The sequence below is a fragment of the Fusarium fujikuroi genome, chromosome FFUJ_chr02 (genome assembly GCF_900079805.1).
Source record: "Fusarium fujikuroi IMI 58289 draft genome, chromosome FFUJ_chr02".
In the NCBI taxonomy this organism is placed as follows: domain Eukaryota; kingdom Fungi; phylum Ascomycota; class Sordariomycetes; order Hypocreales; family Nectriaceae; genus Fusarium; species Fusarium fujikuroi.
In genome coordinates, this window is record NC_036623.1 from 4,730,688 (window position 1) to 4,746,143 (window position 15,456).

The window sequence follows — 15,456 nt, forward strand, 5'->3', positions numbered from 1 at the left end:
GCCAGTGCTACGGCGTTCGAGACCGCAATAGCAGCCCGAATTGGATAATAAAGTGGAAAATAGAGCTAGTACCTGCACTATTGGCCCAGCTGAAGCTACTTTTGTCAATAGCGCCAAGCCTCAAAAACGAAATAGGCCCCTTAGTGGAAACTTAAGATTTAAATATCCCTGATTTCCTCATCTTTCCTTTCACTTTGTTACTCCCTCACTCAGTCCAACCCTTGTCACTCTTTTCTCTGCGCGAAAATGCGTTTCGCTGCTTTTCTCTCTTTGGGCCTCGGCGCCAATATCGCAATCGCAAGTGTGTGCAAGCCGCGAAGTCGAACGTTGAGTGACTCTAGTAGGCGAAATATTCTTATAGAGCATCATGTTGTTTACTAATTGGCGTTCAGGTACAGTGTCTACCGAGCCTGTGTCTGCGTCCTCGACGGGATCTATTGCACTCTCTACTATAACTACAGACGTCGTGGCAGCGACTACAACCTCCGACGAATTATCTATTAGTGTCACATCTACCGACGACGGTGAAACTTCTACCGAGGCGACCGAGTCACAGAGCCCTAGCGTTGAGCTCTCAGCTTCCACTCTTACAGAGACGGCTACAACTGAAATCCCTACTACGACTGCTGAGACCACTGCGACTGCTGAGGTCACGACATCCGCTGTAGCAACCACGACGTACGAGACTACCACCACCGAAGATACATTTGTGCCGATTCCTACCTTCAATATCAAGGCTCTAGGCTCAGACATCGACGGCCAATTGCTGCGAGGCGATCCAGCTATATATAATAATATCGGCTGGTACACGCCCTCTCCCCCAGTTCTGACTCTCTCTATCGAAGATAACACCAACTATGTACGAGAGATAAACACCGGGAAATACTTGTGCGTTTCATTCGGGGGCGATGGTTTCCCAAACACCAATGTTCTTTGTAACCCCGATAGCCACTTCGCCGGAATACAACCCCTCACATGCGAACAGACTCGCGACCGAAAGCTCAAGTGCTCTGCACCAGCTGGTGAATGCCACTTGGACGAGTCGTCAGACACTACCAATTGCTGGACGGTTCCTGGTACCTGGGACGAGTTCTATGTGATCCATGGTAGGATAATCAACACTCCTGCTCTTGTCATGGCATCGAGTAGCGATCTTTCCACGCCCAGCGATATGGAAGCCATCGAGCTTCAACTCGTTCCCTATGCGGATTAATCTCTGTGGCGTCTGGCTGGCATCAAATCAACACTTCTCTTTCCACTTATTTATACAGTTATATTTTGCATAAGTTTCTTGTTTAAATAATTCTAAACTATACTGATCTCATCACTTCCTCGTGGTAGTTAGTTGATGTCGCGTTGTGTATAAATTAGAATCTAGTAGGCTGATAACCTACACTTTTATCTTCGTTTAGTCGACTGTTTGACGACGCTTTCGTCTTGCTTCTTGTAGCAAGTGAAACCTCGTGTTCTTTTATTTATGGCTTTGTCATTACTTCTCTCTTGATCAAATAGTTGAAGAAGAGTTCGGGATAAACAATAGACGAGCCGTAGGGCGACTTAAGTTAAACCGAGAAACACAGAACATGGAGAGAAAATCTACCAAATACAATATCTAACAAAAGTTCTCACACTTTCTTACTAGATAAAATAGCCCAGGTTCGGGTCAGTTTCGGTACATACCAGCGCATGTGAGGCGCCTACTAGCAAAGTCCAGCCAGCCTCGTTTAAGCTTATACAGCCACATTTCTGCAAGCGCGCTGTACAATGGTATGATATTCATGCTTTTGGAAGAATGTGGCGCGGGAGCGAAGTTCTCTGTGGTGATATAAGCGAAGGAGCATTTGCTGGTGAGAATCCAGACCTCATCTATGACCGCAAGCATAACGCCTTTTGTTTCCAAGTCCTTTAAGGCTTGTCAGCTAACGCCAAACCCAACAACTCAGATATGCAGAGCAAATAGCTTCAGATATGTCCGTCAACGAAATACGCTATCAGATGTTCAGCGTTCTTGATAAATAAAACCTTTTCTGTCTGGTTCACTTACCTTTGTGCCGTAACAACATTGATAGCATTCGTGACACTACACACGCAGTCATTATGAGATTAACAGATTTTATTCCTAAGCTGCTTCCTTGGTTACTTCTGGCAGAGGCCGCACTCGCACAGAATACTATCCAACAGACATGTACAGACTTGAAAAACTTGTCAGCCTGCAAGTTCGAGTTTTCTGTGCCTTATGGTGTCAACCTTACCATGAAGACAGTTCCAGATAGAAAGGTACTCGTCTCGACCATCTTAACAGCCAAGGGCTCGCTGATTGTCCGGCTTCAGTACGACGAATGCAAATCCAAGGAGAAATACAAGAAGCCTTGTCCTACTACCAAAAAAGCCGAAGGCCATGTGTGATGCATGGAGATGTGTTCCAGGTATGAGTCCTCTTCAAACCAGTAGCTCATGCCCACTAACGCTGAGGAGGATGGATTGATACGACCAAGCAAGTCATCACAGGCTTGGAAGTCCTTACCAAAAAGGTCAACCTCTGCGATACTGTGCGAAAGATCTTGGGTCAGCCCCAAGGCGATAGCTTCATCAAGTCTTCCGATGCAATTTGCCAGTGCTTTCCACGTATTGGTGATTTGAGTGCAACATCAGGCTTCAAGTCGTTTGACCAGGGGGTTTTATCGACCGCAGATTCAAAGGATGTCAACCAAGTCGTGAAAGTCCAAAAAGTAAGCTCTCTCAATTTATATATCTGGGTATTTATTAATCGGTTCTGGTAGTGTATGAATGATTCGGGCTTCAAGACAGCCGATGACCGGGACAAAGTCAGAAAGACCCTCCAGTCCATGGAAAAGCCCAAGGTGCTTATCATCGAGGGGCCTGAGGTATGTTCAGCTTGCATCAGTTTCTCAGTTATCCCATCAGTCTAACGGACTTTCAGATCAACGAAGACAGCTATTCTAAGCTTATGGCTATAAGCAAATCCTGTAAGCCAGGGTCCTCTTGTACCGGCATGCGGATTCAAGAGACCATTCAGAACCTTTTTACCCCATACATGGCCGAGATTGCCCGGAAGTTCCGAGAGGGGCTCTTCGTTCCATGGGTTCCCTTTCTCCAAAACCTGCTGCTTATCTCCAACGACTTTAATCTGGCGTCTCAAAATCTCGGGTCGCCTTTTATCAGCTTCCGGTCCAGGTTTGACTATGCGACCCAAACCTCTTGTGTTGAGCTGGGTAGCTGTGGTGGACCTGCAGTGTCCTCTTTTTTTAAGCAAGGTAAGCTTATCAGGGTTCAGCCCGCATTCACACCAACTGACAATATCTTACAGTCGGCGATATGGTTAAGAGCACCCAACTTATTTATCATATGAGTGTCCCGGAAACATCGAGTAATCTACTTACAACATACATCAATGAGGCACAGGACGCTAACGAACTTGCCGAAGAACTCCCGGACGAGTCTACAAGTGCTGATCTGTTCAGAGGGGACGAGATTAAAACTGTTCAAGACCTGTTCAAGTTCGTACCCACCATCGACCGCACATTCCTCCTCCAGAGGAAGATAGGGTGGATAGTTGACTTTTACACGGGCTACTCGGCTGAAAACCGAGATCTTGTTACCTCGACATACAACTCCCTGGTAGCTGTTGCCGATTCAAGCTCATCTGCTATAGAATTAGAACTTAACGTCCAAGAACAACCCGAAAACGACAGCTTGCTGCAGCAGATAATCATGATGAAGTGGATCATGAAGGGGGAGATTCAAGGGCATCTTTATACTATGAAGAGAGCTTTTGAGCGGTACGATGACTCAATCGCCAAGTCATCATTTGGTCCTGGCAAGTCTGGCGTTGTCATGGAGCCGAGTGCCATTAGCTACCAGCGATGGACCAAGATTCCCAAGATGGCGATGCCTTGCTCGAAGCAAGTCACCAAGACCTTTAATAAGGCGGGGTTCACTAAGACGTTTTCGTTCACGGAGTATTCCAAGTGCATGGTTGAGGGCGCAACTGCATATTAATCCAAGCTTCAGATCCCTTACATTCGGTTGGCGTTGTAGATATTGGCAACTCAGACAGCTCAAGTAGGTGCTCATTTAATAAATTAGTGGTGTATAATAACTTCGACTGGCCAATTGAGAAGATCATCCCATGGTGAACCCTTCACCTTTTCCACAATGGCAGTGATCAACGCCTCTGCCCAGTTCTCAAAGAACCAATACTCCGTTTCGCCCCAGTACAGTAGAATATCGTAGTACGCAAGAATGATAAGAGCCAACGGATGTCCCGACACGGCCAGATCCAAGAAATCTCGCGGCACGGACATGGGCCACGAGAAGATGACCCTAAGCTCTGGCGGTGATACTTTGTACAGATTTGAAAACGCGTCATCGACGCAACCAGTGATGGATACGACGGCGGAAGTCAGCACAGCTCTGGACTGGTCCTCCATCGAGTCTGATGCTATGCGTCGTGCAAGCTCGGGTAATCTGGCATGAAGACCGCGAAGAAGGTAGCTGTTAACGTGTGGATGTGGTGTTTCGCAGAAAAGCTCTTTCAGAGGACCGTTTCTGAGATCTGCGGCTCCTGGCGAATGAAGGACAGCCTCCATGCCGTTGACGAGGGAAAAGATCTCCATGAGACTCTGAACAGGTTGAGAGCACCCGTGACTTCGAAAGTCGTCGCAGTTCGGAAACGCAGCGAATTTGTTGACTACTATAAATGTCGTGCTGGCGTATAAGGCGTGGCAGTTCGATGAAGTGACTGGTTCGGAGAGCGCTTCTCTGAGTCCACGTAGAGAAGCATTCTGGTGTTTTGATGCTTGCAGGAGGTAGGAATGTCTCTTTTCGGGATGGAGGTGAGCGAGATGATAGCCTGAGAAAGCCAATACTTGTCGAAGAAACCAGGGATATGCTAGAGCGACTTGGGGCACTGATTGCTGAAAGGTCGGGATGGTTCTCTCGTTGAAGACCATGGTTTTGTACGTGACGGTGGTGTAGTGAAGCATGAGTTCGGCAGTAGATACCCAGCAGTCAGGTTGATCGAGAGGACTTGAGAATAAAGAGCCGGATAATAGAGATGCTGGACTTCCAGCTGGGATGCTATGGCTGGGTGTTTGGAGGGAGCGATTGGTTAGAGGTTTTTGTTCTTGGTAGTCATCCGACTTGACAAGCTCCAAGCTACATCGGACTCTGTGCCTGACGCATGCAGAACAAGGGACCTCTTCGTCACACTACGACTCAGTTAGACAGGTGTCACTAGTCATGAGTCGCGACTCTAATCGCATACCTTGACTCGTCGCTTCTTGCAACGTATGCAGCCATTTCGGGACTTTTTGTACCCCACGCGAGTGGATTTGGCCTGTTCCGTCTCTCCATCCATTGAAAAGACGGCCTTGAGACGCACAAGGCAGTAAAGGAACAGTGGAGTGTTGATTCTGGAAGAAGTGGGATCTCGCACTCGTTCCGAGTGGAATTTGGGGAAAGTTGGGTGGTTCTGGTGAACGGGGAGTTTGGGTTGATTACCAGAGAAAATCGGATGGTTTATCTGCCCGATCCCGAGCGTATGACGAACGCGAACGCGAAGCCGAGGCTAGACTGCCCAATAGAAGTTCGCGAACTGGGAGAATTACGGGGGTTTTAAATGCTGACAGGGAGCTCCATCATTGGTAATTTATTGTTTCTATTTTAACTTCACACGCGACAACACGGTACTGTTCATGTGAAGCACTCATATATTCACAGCTGCCTTAACTTCTATATACACAAGAAATATGTTCACTGAATTTCATCCATTCTCACCAACTAACGCCGCTTAGTACAGCGATCGTCGTCGAAAGTCCATGGGAACACGAGCAGCGCGACGGCGACGAAGACCTCGCTTGCACTTGGATCCAGGAGTAGGAACGGGTGTGGGAGCGGAGCTGATGGGCTCAGGGACAGTAGAGTTGCTACCGCCTACCTTGAGAGCGGCAATCTTCTCGGCTGCGTGCTCAGCGGCCACCATGATGATGGCCTGAGTGTTGCCGGTGGGAAGATCAGGGTGCATGGAGGCATCGACGACGAAGAGGTTATCGGTGCCGTAGACCTTGGTGTTAAGATCAACGACAGCGCTACCGTTGGCCTTGCGGCCGTCGTCGACGCCCATCTTGGCGCTGCCCATCCAGTGATCGCCGCTGATCATCTTGGTAGCCAGGATGTCATCGACGGTAGCACCGGGGGTGATGTAAGAGAGGGTAGAGTTGCTGCCGCTGGTGAGGTCAAGCCAGTACTGAACAAAGTCAGCCATGGCCTTGCGATCCTCTTGGTCGATCAGCCAGGGCTTGGTGTTGAGAACGGTGTTTCCACCAGCGGTGATACCAAGCTCGCCAACAGTGGATGTACCGTGGGTCAAGAATGTGCGGACAGTGATGATGCCGTCGGCCATGGCACTAGCGGTACCCTGAAGGTATCGAACGCGGCCATCAGCGCCCTTTGCAGATGTCCAGAGGTGCATGCGCTGAGCAGCCTGGGTTATAGGACCAGAACCCTGGTAGTAAAGCTCCAAGTCAGACTTGACGGGCTCAGTAGCGATGTTGTTGAACTTGTAGGCGGTGAAGTTGCTCTTTGTCTTGAACTGAAGCATGACCTGAGCGTGGTCCTGGAGATGGTGTCCAACGGGGAGGTCGATGAAGTCAGAAGCAGCGGGAAGAGTGACACCAGTCTTGGAAGCACCCTGTTTCACGATAGCGAGAGCATCAGACTTGCCGATACCAGCGTTCCAGAGAAGACGAGGAGTTGACATGGCACCAGCTGCGAGGACGACCTTACCGCCCGCCTTGACATTGATGATCTGCTTGCTTCCGTTGGCGCCTTGGGTAAGGACACCAGTGATCTTGCTGCCGGTTCGGATTGGCTGGATAACCTTTGTCTCGAGCTTGAGAGTGAAGTTGGGAAGGTTCTTGGCGAAGGGCATGTAAGTGCGAGCAGGTCCAGCACGCATGTTGTTCTTGATAGACCACGAAGGACGAGAGTACACGAGGTGCTTCTCGTTGGGCTCCTCGATAGAGTCAACCTCCTTCCAGCCCTTGGCGCTCAAGTATCCAGAAAGAATAGTGTAGGTTCGATCATCGTAGTACTTTCCATCGTCGGAAGGAGAAGTAGTACCAGGGTTACGCTCGTAAAGGCGATCAGCGGCCTTGGAGAGGTCGGCCCAGCTCCAGCCCTTGGGCCAGCGCTGGAAATCACGCTCAGGAGGGTGGATGAAGTTAAGGCCGTTGATGGAGCTGGATCCACCGAGGAGACAGCCAGCGGTAGAAGCTGTGTCACTGCAGAACTTGGTGCCAGACATGCTGGTCATGCTGCTGCCGAGAGCGGGGATGTCGTAGGGAGTGAGGGTGTTGTTCCATGGGAGGGCTTGGGCGGCGTTACCGAGAGCGACGGTGTTGGCTGGGCCGCGCTCGATGAGAAGAACACTGGCGCCAGACTCGGCGAGCCGCTCAGCGGCGATGATACCAGCGGGACCACCGCCGACGACGATGACATCGTAGGTAACGTTGGAAGTAGTGGGAGGAAGAGTGGTGGAGTTTCCAGGGACGCCGGGTGTGCCAGTTCCGGGAGCGGGGGTAGTCTCCTTTGCCATGGCAGCCCAGGTGGCGAACTTGGCAGAAGCAGCTTTCTTGATATCAAGACCGAACTGTCCAAAGCCAGCGCCATGATAGTTCAGAGCGCTCTCAGGATCAGAAGGGGTATCGACATCGATAGATGACCAAGCATATCCAACAACAGGAGACTCGCCAGTCAACGAAGTAGTCTCTTTAACAACACAACCCTCACAGAGGAAAGTATATGACACATGAGTGCTGTTGATAAAGGTACCATCAGGAATAGGCGTAGCCTTAACGGTACTGTTGGTGTAAACATCCGGGTTGGCGTACGAGTTCGCCATACGAAAGCTCGTAACGATATCATCGCCATTCGGCCACGCAACAAAGAGCATGCCACCAACCATACCGCCTCTGAACGAAATACCACCCCAGCCCTCCTTCTCACGAGGAAACACCATCTGCGCAATGAGATCCTTTCCCAGAGTCTCAGGGACGGCAATACCAAGACTGTAGCCATCGTCGACGAAGCGCTGGAAGTCGATGCCCGTCTTGGGATCGGTGTAGGCGGAGGATCGAAGGCCTTGGGCGGAGGCGAGACCTAGAAGGCCTGCCATGCTGGAGAGTGTGAAGCGCATGGTGGAGAATGAATGGAAGTGTTTGACGTTTCAAGAGAGTGAGGATAGACCACCAGGGTCTGTGTGAAAGAATGGAATGTACCGCGAGCGGTAGGGAAGAAGAAAAACACCGTACTGGCGGTGGTGAGAAAGAAAGGCAGCGACAAAGAGCGTAGCTTGAACAGACTCACTTCACAGCGAACATTAACATCCTATATATCTCTATACATCCCGACGATCAGCGGATCCAATTCAATACGCCTTAATGTCCAATAACCATGAACACACATACACCAACCGGGAAAATTCCCTCTAAAAGCAAGGAACGTCAACAAGGGCACAGTCACCTCCGACCTTATGTGTTACAAAACCTGCGAGTGAAAGTTATCTATCAACAATTGTTCCTTCAGTGGATCTAGAATTTTGGAAATGATCCCTGCAGAAGAAGGCGCCTAACGGAAAAGGATGGTGGTGTTTCAAATGTCGAGGCTGCTATTGGCGGGGTATTTAATCTTTTTCGCGAAAAGTGCTCGTTTCGTTTCATGGAGGTTTATTAAGGGGTGAGGCTCTTTCATGCTTGTGATGAGTTGAAATGGTAGGGATTTTATTGGATGGGATTGGTGAGCGTGTTTGGGATTGATTGTGCTGGAAGTTCGTGATGATCAGTTTTCGGGTCTTGTCAGCTTTTGGTGTACCAGAACGATGGTACCTTCATATTTAGCATTTCATTCAGAGTAAAACTTTATCATGCAAGTCTCAGCTTTATCTCTTTGGAATGCTTTCTGAAAACGAATGCTGTCTCTATCCTGTAACCAATTTGCAGGATGGCCTCGGCGCCCTCATGGAGTCTCCATCATCATTAGCGACGTGGGTCAAGAGTAGACGAAAACAAGCTTTCTGATCCGGAAGCTATCTCCTGATCATGACGGCCCCGTTGATAGCGAGCTCGGACAAATCTGCGGTACAGTGGGTTGCTCGCGGTACCTGAAACCGTTGTCGATCGTTGCCTTCTTATCACTTATCGCCGGTATGATGATGATAAGAGAGGTATGACGTGGTGGCCATGACTTGGTTCCTTATCGATAGCAGACTCTCGGAAAAGGTGAACAGCTTTAGGGTGAGCTCATACTGGCAATATGGTATTAAAAAGTCATGCCATTTTGCAACGGATGCTTACAATTCCTCTTCAGTTTTCTCGCTACCTGAATTTACATTTATTCGTCAAACCCGGGATTTTGACATTATTTATCTACAAAGTTTGAGATTTGTTGTTCCCTGTTCACCAACGAGACCTCCGAAAATTGGTCCGCTGCGTCGATTCGCATCTCGACAACCTGGAGTCTGCTTCAACGAAAGTCTGTAAAATCTTATACCTACTAAAGTTCATCTGATTCAAAAAGAAAATGAAATAGGTGTCGAGACAAGCAGACTGTGCCATCACCATTTAGAAGAACTCCCTTTCGTCCGGCTCATCTCACCGCTTTATCAAGAAGATGGCCGTGAACTGTTCAGCATTTTCAATGACACTTTCCTTTACGATACTATAACTCAAGAGCCGAGGTCCCAATTAGCTTCCAACTGTCACCTTCCAAGCTTCAATGTCCCCCAATGTCCCTACGATTAAAAGGGAAATGATATGCCACTATCCCCGCGTTCGGTCTCCATTCCCCCGAGACAACTCCCGTACCTCAACGAATGATTTTAAGCTTCGACACTAACAATCGCTGAAACAATGCCGAGATCACCGAGTGCAACGCATCAATTCCAAACGAAATGGCAACCTTCCAATAGCGGGACTTTATCCATCAATCGGCTGCATTACAAGTGCCGGCCCAATCCTGGCGGCGGTCTGGGGTCGATATGTTTTCTGAATGGTGGGAAAAGGTTTCATATCCCTGTTTCATCAGGCTTGGCACAGACGGAGAGTCCGCCTGAATAGGTAAACGCGGAGTCTAGATCGCGAACCTTGTTTTGTAAAACGAATGATCACCTGGATTGTCAGTTTGGGGGTTTAATTGATGCAATTCATGCGCTCGGAGTAGATATATACAGCTCTGGGCAAGTTCTTGGGTTTCATTATACTCGTCAGTGGTTTTTTATCTGAAACTCAAGTCATCATGAAGCTGTCTCTTTCACTTGCGGCGCTCGCCGCTGGAGCTTTCCAGGTCGTGTCTGGCCAGACAGTGTACTTTGCTGGTAAGTAACTAAATCAGTGGTGATCTGGGGATAGACGCTGATCAGATGAAAAGGTGACTCCACCATGGCAAAGAATGGAGCCAACGACGGTGTAACCGACGGCTGGGGTAACTACATCGGCAAATATCTCAAGGTCACAGCCGTCAACAAGGCCATCGGCGGCCGCTCAGCCCGCTCCTACACCAACGAGGGCCGCTTCACCGAGATCGTGAACCTCGTCAAGAAGGGCGACATCGTCGTCATTGAGTTCGGCCACAACGACGGCGGCTCTCCCGAAAAGAACGACAACAACCGCTCCGACTGTCCTGGCGCCGGCACAGAAGTCTGCATCTCCGACAAGACGGGCGAGAAGGTGTACACATTTGTGTTCTACGTCTCACAAGCAGCCAAAGCCCTCGTCGCCAAGGGCGCTACTGTGATTCTCAGCTCTCAGACGCCTAACAACCAATGGGAGACTGGAACGTTTGAGCCTGCAGCTCCTCGCTTCGTGGGATATGTTCCCACTGCTGCTAAGGCTTTGAACAGCCCTAGCGTCACTTATGTTGACCACTTTGCTGCTGTTACGAAGATGTATCAGAAGCTTGGTAATACAAAGGTTAACTCTTTGTATCCTAAGGATCATACGCATACTAGCCCTGAGGCTGCCGACCTCATTGCCAAGGCTTTTGTTCAGGCTATTGATGAGGAGATGAATGGAAAGACTAGCCTGAAGTCTTATATCAAGACTCCTGTTACCAAGGTGTACTAAGCGCAGTTTGGCCAAGTGTCTGAAGTTAGATGATATGGGAAATTGTGTATAACTTCTATGTATATAGTGGTCACGATCATGATAAATACAGATAGCGTATATAAGACATTTGTTCATGGCAGTTATAGTAACTCTGTGAAACACCCTCGATCCCTTGATTATTATTGCCCCTGGTGTATTAAATCCTGCTGATCTCGATACTGAAAAACCATGCCTTCGCCATATTCCTCAGTTCCGGACAACAACGGCCTCCTTAACGAATGATCTCTCAACGGCAACCTTGACCAAGAATCTCGCTACGCTATTTGGCGTGACACTATCGGACATCCCCATTCCTTCGCCAGCACTACCCAGAGTCTCAACCTCCTTGTCCGTCTCCTTCCCAAACTCCAGCCTCACAGCACGCACAAGAGTCCAATCCATACCAGTCGACCGAATTTCTTTGTCCAACAAATTGTGATCCTCCAAAGCATACTTAATATTCGTCCACCCCATGAACGCTCTGCTCACCCACGGAAGCTTTCCCCACGAGTCCCCAACACCTGCTGTGGACATGATGGCGATACGCTTGATACCAGCTTCTTTCAGAACCGCACAGGCATTGGCACACGAGTCGGCCAGAAAGCGAGGCGGCGAAACTTGAGCTGCGAACGGACTGTCTGATTTGCGGACCGTGTTGAGAGTAATGATGGTTGCGGATATTACCAAGCCTGGAGCAGCTGTAAGAGCACGGCGGATGTCATCTTTCGAGAGCGGCGAGCCGGTCACGACAGTGAGGCCTGGCTGAGAAGCAACTTTGCTAGCGTCGCGCACAAGTGCTACAGCGGTGTGATGCTGAGAAAGGAGTTCGGAGACGACGTATTTGCCGGTTCGGCCTGTTGCGCCTAGGAGGAGGAAGTGCATAATGGGATATGGAGGAGTTATCGAAGGAGTTGTTAGAGGAGTTATTAGAGGAGTTGTCAGAGGATCCTTATGTATTGACAACAGGTCAAAGAAGAATGGTGGCTTTGATGGATATTGAACGATCAGAGGACGTTGGATGTGCTGAGAACAGAATTCACGGTTCAATGACTTGTTTATGTACTTGGACCTGCATGTTGGGCTGAACAGCGGAGCCAGCCTCTCATTGGTCGGTTCGGTCAGCATGCTTCTCCGGGATGCGCCGCATCTCACAACTCGCGTCTCGGGCTTACAAATTCGTGACGGACTTAGCAGCAGAGTATCGCGAAATTAATGACTCATTTATCTATTGAGATTGCTTTGCTAAGCTACTACCAATTCCCCGTTGCATATCATAGTCCTTCAGTCGTTCGTTGACGAGATTCGCTAAATCCTGAAGTTGCTTGCTTTCTTCCCTCAGCTTGGTATCAAGTTCCGGTGAAGTTTCCAAAATTCCGAGAAGAATGATTTTCAGTATTAGATACAAGATGCGCAGGAAGTTATCAGAGGTCGACTCGGGCTCTCCTGGTTGCGTCTCCTGCTGAAGAGATTCAAGAGCACCGAGCCATGATTCCAAACCATCGAGCAAGTCTTGTCTTTCCAAAAGAAGGGATTGGGACTTCTCCTCCGACTGGATTTTTGTTGTATTTTCGAGAAGCGCAATAGTTGATGTCGCGGTCTTCGTGAGTTCCGCTCGCATGTTTGGCGCCAGTTTTCGATCACTCCTCGTTTCAACCGGCGGCGTCATTACGCTTGAAGATTCTGAAGTCTGCTGCTCAGTGAATCTGCAAGGCGCAGCAAATAACTTTATAATGAAGACGTCCAAGGAAGGCAGACCGCTGTGCCGTGCTGACATCAGGCCATCGGTGGTCAGGTACGGTCTGGCGCGGTATTCGCGTAGGATATTCAGTCCACGAATTATATGTAGTCCCATGGCTGAGAAGTTCCCCCGGACTTGCTCCACGCTGATCAAGACTTGGCAACAAAGTAGTGCGGACTTTAAGCTGTCGGGGCTGGGATATGCGAGGTTGGATGCGAGGCTCGTTAAAGCTTCGCTATACTGTTGAAGACCGTAGTTGTAACTCAATCTCTGCTGTTCGTCAGTCTCAGACGTAACTGCTTCTTTCTTCGACTCGAGATTTCCGCGAAGAGCCCTGAGGGACAGCAGAGCATGACGTATCGAGTCGTTAGTCAAGCTAGCTTGGAGGACCTCCTCTGCTTCCTCATTGCAGCTCAGCTCAACGTCAAATATTGTCTTGGTGGAGAAGTATCGATTGAGATCGCCAGTGCTCAGTGGAGGGTTCCCTTCGGCGCAATCATGCCCTGAAGCTGCAGCATCTGGCTTGCCGATTTGTTGCGGCTTGCTGGGGAAGGGCCTAAAGACAGACTCATAACCATCGCATTTGCGCCCAGTCTTGGCACACTTCTCGCAAAAGGGCTTGGCCTCGTCGCATTTGATCTTTCTGATTCTATTTTCAGTTAGTATGATCCTTGGAAGCGTAAGATGGTGGAGTCTTGACTGACCGGCATGTAGCGCAACCGGTCTTCACCTTCGTTCGGCCTCGGGACGCGGGTTTGGAAGCGGTCATGGTGAAAATCGTGATGTAGCTGGGATCGTGCGAGGTTTGAAAGAGGATGAATGCCGAACAGACGAATGAACAGGCAAAGAGGTGACTTGTTCGAAGGATCGTGTCGCTTGGCGCTAGTGATCCGTCAAAGGTCAAGGAGGAAGATCAGCACTAACTGCAATGGGAAGCAACAGCGAGCAGGCCAATCGCTGTCGAGTAACTACGAAACGACTCGACTTCACTCGATCCACCCTGAATTTCAGACATCACTTCACGTAAACCTTTCAAAGAAAGGAGAAAAAAGATGCAAAGTATTATATGAGTTATATTCTAGTGGCTTTTGTAGGACCTCGCCGATCGAAAATATAATTGCGCGGTTTTCTATCTCAAGGCATTCGACATAAAGATATTCATGTAGATATTGGATACGCCCTGAAATATTTACCTGTAGCACGACATCGTTGAGAAATAACGAGAACCCATAACCCCGCACTCTTTTTTTGAACCTATTTATCGCGGCTGGAGACCGACCATATGTTTCGGGACTTCAATACTCCTTCAGAGTGAGCTGCCTTCCCGTTGAGACCTTGCTGCTACCTCGAAGCTCCACCTTGACTCGAAGTTTTCAGAATACAGAGATCTGATATTAGGCGACTAAGTGTTGAAGCATTATTCAGGAATTGCTGCTAGCGTATATGGTTTGGCAAGTTGTTAAGCCAATTATGAAAGATCTTGGAGAGTTGTTTCACGCCTTTGGTGATATCGTATGTATCGCAAGAACCCTGTGATAAGGTTGAGGGGTCAAAAGATAAAGTATAAGATCAATCTGATAAAGGAATTAACAGTTTAGGACATATTTTACAGACTTGATAGCAGTGTAAGTCCCATCTGGTCCACTAGGAACTTCACAACGGCCGTGTAGCCACTCAACCCTATCATCGAGATGCATCGTGAAAGACATCATGGCCAAGTACCAGTACTTCTCAAGACCATCGCAGGATCAATTCAATAGGCATGTTTCTGGTTTGATCGCCCGAGTAGCCAAATCTTCTGTTCATTCTCAGAGCTGACACGCATCACAGCTCTTGTCTCTGAATACGGAGAACATTCTGGCCTCAGCGACTGAGCCATCGAATTGACGCTACTTGCATGACCTCGCAACCTTAGTGTGATCGACGGTAATAGTTGTATGATTAAATTCCTTGCCATCGGCCTAGTGCGACCCCGTGGTTCGTGATGACGGAGAGATTCGAAGCATTCCAGTCCATTGCATCAGTTTCCTTGGTTTAAACTTTCCTGAGCCCCTCGAGCGGCGTATATCCTATGAGACTTTGGCTAGACGCCCTGTCAAAGAATCTAACAGAAGTACTTTATCTCAGTACGCAGCAGTGGCTCTCCCGTATGAGCAGAGGGTAGTTATCCTAGGCTTCTTCCCATTGCAACGAGACCCATAGACCCAATTCTCCCTACGATCAATAATGATAAAATCTAAAGAAAGCCTTGTGCGCGCGGTGATTATGCTATTAGAAATCTTGATGGCTAGAGAACTCTTGTCAACTGCCCTCACTGTCTTTGTTGGAACACATAAACTTGGGCTTCGCACAAGGGGGCCTTTGCAGCATCGGTGTTAGATTCTTTGGGAAGTATCCTCGAATGAGGCAGCAGAAAGGTAACGAGCTTGCCCAAGAGGCTCTTATCTGCCAATAACTATTTTTATGCTTTCAAGTACCAGAAGTCGACTTGCCATGCATGGCGAGCAGTGAAGTCACGAAGCCTCACTGTCTGAAAAGAGCGTAGACTGCTTGGAA

General features: G+C 48.9%; 7 protein-coding genes; 3 read left to right on the forward strand and 4 right to left on the reverse strand.

Annotated features, from left to right (window-relative positions):
* Positions 1-246: 246 nt before the first annotated feature.
* FFUJ_03810 (uncharacterized protein) lies at positions 247-1,213 on the forward strand (the record flags this gene model as incomplete). XM_023572977.1 has 2 exons in its annotated part: positions 247-340; positions 393-1,213. The coding sequence occupies 2 exons, from the start codon at positions 247-249 to the stop codon at positions 1,211-1,213; spliced, it is 915 nt and encodes a 304-aa protein (XP_023427006.1).
* An 884-nt stretch (positions 1,214-2,097) lies between these two features.
* On the forward strand, positions 2,098-4,020 carry FFUJ_03809 (uncharacterized protein; the record flags this gene model as incomplete). XM_023572978.1 is given in 6 exon segments in its annotated part: positions 2,098-2,330; positions 2,332-2,426; positions 2,476-2,729; positions 2,781-2,885; positions 2,942-3,275; positions 3,329-4,020. Coding segments are annotated over 6 exon segments (1,713 nt in total).
* Positions 4,021-4,103: 83 nt separating this feature from the next.
* FFUJ_03808 (uncharacterized protein) lies at positions 4,104-5,380 on the reverse strand (the record flags this gene model as incomplete). XM_023572979.1 has 2 exons in its annotated part: positions 4,104-5,231; positions 5,288-5,380. The coding sequence occupies 2 exons, from the start codon at positions 5,378-5,380 to the stop codon at positions 4,104-4,106; spliced, it is 1,221 nt and encodes a 406-aa protein (XP_023427007.1).
* A 432-nt stretch (positions 5,381-5,812) lies between these two features.
* On the reverse strand, positions 5,813-8,218 carry FFUJ_03807 (related to cellobiose dehydrogenase; the record flags this gene model as incomplete). Its single annotated transcript, XM_023572980.1, has 1 exon — positions 5,813-8,218. One exon carries the CDS (start codon positions 8,216-8,218, stop codon positions 5,813-5,815), a length of 2,406 nt encoding a protein of 801 aa, XP_023427008.1.
* Positions 8,219-10,457: 2,239 nt separating this feature from the next.
* Positions 10,458-11,141, forward strand: FFUJ_03806 (probable rhamnogalacturonan acetylesterase precursor; the record flags this gene model as incomplete). The annotated part of the gene is made up of 1 exon (XM_023572981.1): positions 10,458-11,141. One exon carries the CDS (start codon positions 10,458-10,460, stop codon positions 11,139-11,141), a length of 684 nt encoding a protein of 227 aa, XP_023427009.1.
* Positions 11,142-11,369: 228 nt separating this feature from the next.
* Positions 11,370-12,044, reverse strand: FFUJ_03805 (uncharacterized protein; the record flags this gene model as incomplete). Its single annotated transcript, XM_023572982.1, has 1 exon — positions 11,370-12,044. The coding sequence occupies one exon, from the start codon at positions 12,042-12,044 to the stop codon at positions 11,370-11,372; it is 675 nt and encodes a 224-aa protein (XP_023427010.1).
* Positions 12,045-12,387: 343 nt separating this feature from the next.
* Positions 12,388-13,669, reverse strand: FFUJ_03804 (uncharacterized protein; the record flags this gene model as incomplete). XM_023572983.1 has 2 exons in its annotated part: positions 12,388-13,549; positions 13,605-13,669. The coding sequence occupies 2 exons, from the start codon at positions 13,667-13,669 to the stop codon at positions 12,388-12,390; spliced, it is 1,227 nt and encodes a 408-aa protein (XP_023427011.1).
* Between the last annotated feature and the right edge of the window lie 1,787 nt (positions 13,670-15,456).